General features: G+C 53.3%; 1 protein-coding gene across 3 annotated transcripts in view; it reads left to right on the top strand.

Moving 5' to 3' along the window:
• Positions 1 to 5622, top strand: part of Brms1 (BRMS1 transcriptional repressor and anoikis regulator) — an 8297-nt gene extending 2675 nt beyond the window's left edge. Inside the window, exons 2-10 of one of the 3 annotated variants that reach the window (XR_003847638.1) lie at positions 1550 to 1695; positions 1880 to 1970; positions 2128 to 2255; positions 2402 to 2481; positions 2561 to 2657; positions 3169 to 3327; positions 4241 to 4305; positions 4692 to 4731; positions 5088 to 5622. Coding sequence is in view for 2 of the 3 variants with exons in the window: in XM_008822260.3 (XP_008820482.1) it covers positions 1557 to 1695; positions 1880 to 1970; positions 2128 to 2255; positions 2402 to 2481; positions 2561 to 2657; positions 3169 to 3261; positions 4241 to 4305; positions 4692 to 4731; positions 5088 to 5095 (741 nt within the window). In the remaining variant the exon portion in view is untranslated. The remainder of the gene's footprint in view (positions 1 to 1549; positions 1696 to 1879; positions 1971 to 2127; positions 2256 to 2401; positions 2482 to 2560; positions 2658 to 3168; positions 3328 to 4240; positions 4306 to 4691; positions 4732 to 5087) is intronic. The other 2 variants (XM_008822260.3, XM_029558175.1) reach the window with 2 other exon arrangements.

Below are 5622 nucleotides of genomic sequence, written 5' to 3'. Positions count from 1 at the left end.
TGCAAGAGCAGTCAGTGCTCTTAACCACTGAGCCATCTCTCCAGCCCCGCTTTTTTTTTATTTTTATTTTTTCTTTCCAATACTGGGAATTGAACCCAAGACTTTGTGCATGTCAGGCAAGTACTCTACCACTGAGCTACACTCCCAGCCTTCTCTGCTTTTTCTTCTGTCTTAGTCCTTAACAAATCTATTTGGGAAGCTGAGATGAGAGGATTACAGGTTTGAGGTGAGCCTGGACAACTCAGTGAAATTCCCATCTCAGAATAAAAAAAGACTGGGCACAAAGCTCAGTAGTAGAATACTTGCTTGAATGTTTGAGAATTTGTGTTTAATCTCCAGAACCAGAAGGGGAAAAGGTAGATTATTTCTCAGAGTCCTAGAGGCTGAGGAGTCCATGGTTGAGAGGCCATGTCTGCAAGGACCTTTTTGCTCAGGCAGCTTATGGCAGAAAGAGGGGAAAGAAGTCAAGCCTATCTCTTATCAGGAGTCCTCTGCATTAGTGCACTCAAGGACAGACCTCACCACTTTTTAAAGATCTCTTTGTGCTGACCAGATGGCTCATCAGGTAAAGGTATCTGCCACCGAGCCTGATCTGCACTCGAGCCCCAGAACCCACATGGTGGAAGGAGAACACCAAGTCCTGCAAGTTGTCCTCTGACCTCTACGCCTGTGTCATGGCATGTGTGTACAAGTGCACATAAATATGCACATGCGGCATAAATGAATGTTCGAAACAAAGGTCCCATCTCTCTTTTTTTAAATATTTTATTTATTATCTTTTTATTTTATGTTGTATGAGTGTATTGCCTGCATGGGTGCACCCATGTTGTGCAATGCCTCGGAGGTCAGAAGAGGGGTTCAGAACTGGAACTGGAGTTAAGGACGGTTCATAGCCGCCATGTGGGTGCTGGGAATCGAACCCAGGTCCTCTGCAAGACTAGTCAGTGCTCTTAACCGCTGAGCCATCTCTCCAGCCCCAAAGGTCCCATCTCCTAAACACTGTTGCATTGTGGATTAAACTTCCATGCCAGAGACATTGAGGACTTAAGGAAGCAAGATACGGGATTTGACCTGGAACCCAGGAAAAAGATAGAAGATTGTGAAATGTTACTGGGATGAGAAGCTGAGGGCATTGCACCAATAACACGGACAGAGAAGGGGTAGGAGTGGAAGGACTGGCCTTTGGATAGGTTGAAAGAACTGGACTGATAGTTCAAGTCCAATCTATGAAGGGCCTTGAAAGATCCCTCAGAAGCTTGGGTCCATTGGCAGTGAGGAACCCGGCCTTGTCCTTTTCCACTGTGGGTCATATCCTTGGCCAGTAACCCCAGAACTGGGATTTCAAGCAGCCTCCAAGAACATAAGCATTTCCATGCATTCCAGGATTCTGTGAGAGGGGCAGATTCTGCCCAGTGTGTGCTCAGTATGCTAAGGCCAGTCAGCCTCCCCCATCCCTGTTGAGGCTTGTGTTTGGTCCACTCCCTGTTTGGCTGCTATCCTGCCCTGAGAGTAGGGCAGTGGGGAGTGATGGCCATACTCTGTCTCCCAGAGTCCAGATGCCCATCCAGCCCCCAGGCAAAGAAACAGAAGAGATGGAGGCAGAAGCTGATTCAGCTGCTGAGATGAATGGGGAAGAGGATGAGAGTGAAGAAGAACGGAGCGGCAGTCAGACTGAGTCAGAGGAGGAGAGTTCAGGTGAGCCCCTGAGCACACAGCTCGCACACAGCACAGCTACCTGCCTCTGCATACACACACACACACACACGACAGCTGCCTGCCTCTGCATAACACACACACACACACACACACACACACACACACACACACACGACAGCTGCCTGCCTCTGCAGAGCTGGCCTTAATTGATCTCTTGTCTCAGAGATGGATGATGAGGATTATGAACGGCGCCGCAGCGAGTGTGTCAGTGAGATGCTGGACCTGGAGAAGCAGTTTTCAGAGCTGAAGGAGAAGTGAGCACATGGGTGCTGGGGTTGGCCTTGGGCAGGTACAGTTGCTCAGAGTGATGAGCACCGAGCTGGCCATACGGGGTGTTTGGCAGGCCTTTACCTAAGAGGATGGGTGAGCACTGCAGGAGCCAGTGGTGCACAGCTGCCTTTCTGCCTCCAGGTTGTTCAGGGAGCGGCTGAGCCAGCTGCGCTTGCGGCTGGAGGAAGTGGGGGCTGAGAGAGCCCCAGAATACACAGAGCCTCTCGGGGGACTGCAGCAGAGCCTCAAGATCCGCATTCAGGTGGCAGGTCTGTGGCTGCCCTGTTCTCCCAGAACTCACAGCTCTTTGTCCCCATCTACTCTTGTCCCTGCCCTGCCTCACCTGGTCTTGTGGCCTTCCTTTGGGGGGACATTGGGATCCCTGGAGAAGCAGGGCTTCTTTCTCCCTTTGTAGGAATCTACAAGGGCTTCTGTCTGGATGTGATCAGGAATAAGTATGAGTGTGAGCTGCAGGGAGCCAAGCAGCACTTGGAGGTGAGCTGACAGGCCAGGAGGTGGGCAAGACCGAGGTCCATGGTCCCCTGGCTGAGTGGCTGTCCCCCCCACCCCACAGAGTGAGAAGCTGCTGCTGTATGATGCACTGCTTGGGGAGCTGCAGGAGCGGATCCAGAGACTGGAGGAGGACCGCCAGAGCCTGGACATCAGCTCTGGTGAGGCGAGAGCCCCACCACCTTCTGGCTCCCCCAACTGCATGAGGAGAGTCAAACAGCTCACTTCTTGGGGTCCCTGTGAGGGCTGAATGAGACCTCAGGAAACTGCCTAGTTCAGTGCTCCACACACAGTGGGGATTTGAGCAGGGTTGGTCCACTGTCCTCTCCCCTTCAGAATAGGAGGTGTCCGTGTGATACACAGACACATATGAAACCACAGTCCCTCTATGGCATGTGTGTTCATGTGGGGTCTAGAAATTATCTTTATTCCACTGTCTACTAAGCAAAGGAAAAAACTTGAGACTCAACTGAAAAGAACAGTGGCCTCTTTAGCCTTACTCCGCTGTGCAGTCAGGGCCTGAGAAGCCCTGGGAGGCTGCCAGGCCAAAGTCCAGGGTTGGAGCCACTGCCCTGGGTGGTGATGGGGAAGGAAGGGGGAGGCCATGGTGGGGCAGAGGCTACAGGGCTAGGAGTGGCCTGTGGGTCACTGCCCTGACCTTGACTCTCTCAGAGTGGTGGGATGACAAACTACATGCCAGAGGCAGCTCGAAGACCTGGGACTCTTTACCGCCCAGCAAGAGGAAGAAGGCACCTCTTGTTTCCGGTATCCTTCCACTCAAGGTCACCTGAAACTGAGCAGGACATCAGGGCAGGCCCTGGACTCAGGAAGGTTAGCAGAGTTGTCTGGGACAGAGACTAGACACATTCATTGTCATTTGGTGTCATGTGAAAATGCCTAGCTGTCAGGAGTGTCCTCCAAGGTCCTAGGTCCCCCTCCCCCTGGGCTCAGTAGACCCCAAAGAAACAAAGATTAGCTCACTGTCTCCCAGTAACTTCTTGACTGAGGATCAGCCTTTGAGACTTCTGGCTTTCCCTCGATGGCTGGTGTCAGCCCCACAGAGTCCTGGGCTTTCCCACCCCAGCCTTGCACACCTCCTCTGGGATCTGTTCTGCTCAGTGCCTTGCAGATACTGTCTCTGGAGTCTCTCCTGTTGTCTTCCATGCCTGTGGTTCTCTGTACCCTGATGTATCCCAAAGGGGATTTGCTGCCTTGACCCTCCTACACTGCACAGCATAGCACTGAGCTTTCTTCCTTTCAGCACAGTGTCAGGAGAGAGGGACCTGAAAAGTGACCTCTTGAATCATGGGGGTAAAGGTGGGCGATTTCAGGTACAGCATAGTGTGGTATCAAATGAGAAGCCAGGATCCACTTTGAGGTGGGGAAGGGTCTAGTGAGCCAGTTAGTAACAGAGCCAGGCAGAACAGGAGCAGCAGGGTCCCTGAGGGTCAGGTGGGCCTTGATCAACTCACCTGGAATAAGGGTGGGGGTAAGTGAGGGAAATGGGGAGGCTTTAGTGTCCAACACTGTGAGCCCACCTCAAGAACTAGGGTTCCTGGGGCAGGAGGAGGAGCCTGAATTAGGCCCAGGATTTTGGCACCCCCTCTACACTGTCCATGTGCTACCCCTCCCAAGTGTTGTATGGATGACACTGCCTCCTCTGGCATCCCAGTGGAGCCCTGCTGTCTGTGTCATGTCCGTGTCCGTCCCCCCCCATTATCCTGCTTCCTTGACCCCTGTGCAGGCCCATACATTGTATACATGCTGCAGGAGATCGACATCCTGGAGGACTGGACAGCTATCAAAAAGGTAAGTCCACTGCTGCTGCTTGTGCCCATCCTGCTCTGGGGAAAGCAGTGGTGCAGGTGTGTGTGTCCCCCCGTCCCCACCCCACCCCCGTATCTCAAGACACCTGGGGAGCTTTCTGCCTCAGCCCAGGTGCCCTGACACTGCAAGCTCGTGGCAGCCTGGAGGAGGGCACATTGTTCATGTCACTCTTGTTCCGAAACAAGTTTTGTGGAAGAGAGGGAGGGAGGGAACAAGAGACACCTTGGAGCTTGGCCTAGAAAAGAACTTACTGCAACTGCATGCAGCTTGACTCAGCAGCCCTCACCCAGCAGAGGCGGGAGGTGGGTTAGGGCAGAATCAGCAAAGTAAAGGTGAGCTCTGAGGGGCCTTTTCTTCTCATCACCCAGGCCAGGGCAGCAGTGTCCCCTCAGAAGAGAAAAGCAGATGGTAAGAAGCACAGGTGGCCCTGTCGGTATCGGGAGCCTGATCTCAGTCTGAGGGTTTTATGGGAGTTTGGGGAGTAGGATCTACACTGGGGCAGATCTGGGTGGATGGGAATGTAACTCAGTGGTAGAATACATCTAACATGGGAAAGACCCCTGGGTTTTAACCCCAGGACCATGAAAAGAAAAAAAAAGTGGACTAGAGTCCCCAGCTGGGGTGGGTCAGAGCGGGCAGGAAGGATGGACCCTGTGGGTGAGAGCCACCAGAACATGGATCTTTCCTCAGCGCCCTCCAGGAAGTGGCTGCCTCCCTCTTGGTTCAGCTTCCTGTCACTAATTGTCCCTTCCCATGTACCCTAGGACCATGATCCCGCTGTTCACAGCCAGAGGGTCCTTGGAGTAACTGGCACCACACCCAGGACTTAGATTTTTCTGCAAAGGCAGGGGCTGCCCGGTGGCTCTCCAGTGTCACTGCTGCCCCCTGCCTTCAGCTATCACTGACCTGGAGCCCTTTTGTCCTCCTTGGGCCTGCATTTCTATGGCCCTGGAGCTGACCTGGCCAAACAAGACTGTTGACTCCATCCCCGACCAGCCCACCACCTCCCCCTCTCAAAGAGTAGCTTCCTCAGTTTCCCCCGACAAAAAGGATGGGCCTTGTCTGAAGCCAAAGCAACAGTCCTCCTGACCTTTGACCCTGGCCCTAGCCACTGAGCCAGGGAGCAGGTTCCTACTGCAGGAGGAGCTCTTGAGCCAGAAACAACTTGTTGGGGTCCTGCCGGACCAGACTGGAGCTGGAGGTTACATCTGGGCTCCCCAGATTTTCTCAGGGCCATTCCTGGCATCTGCCTCCTCCCAGATTGCAAAGACTGGAATAAAACATTTCCTGGGACCGTGA

Source organism: Nannospalax galili, unplaced genomic scaffold (genome assembly GCF_000622305.1).
Source record: "Nannospalax galili isolate Female #2095 unplaced genomic scaffold, S.galili_v1.0 scaffold1328, whole genome shotgun sequence".
Classification (NCBI taxonomy): Eukaryota; Metazoa; Chordata; class Mammalia; order Rodentia; family Spalacidae; genus Nannospalax; species Nannospalax galili.
Note: the sequence above shows the minus strand (reverse complement) of the source record. Positions and strands in the feature narration are given on the sequence as shown.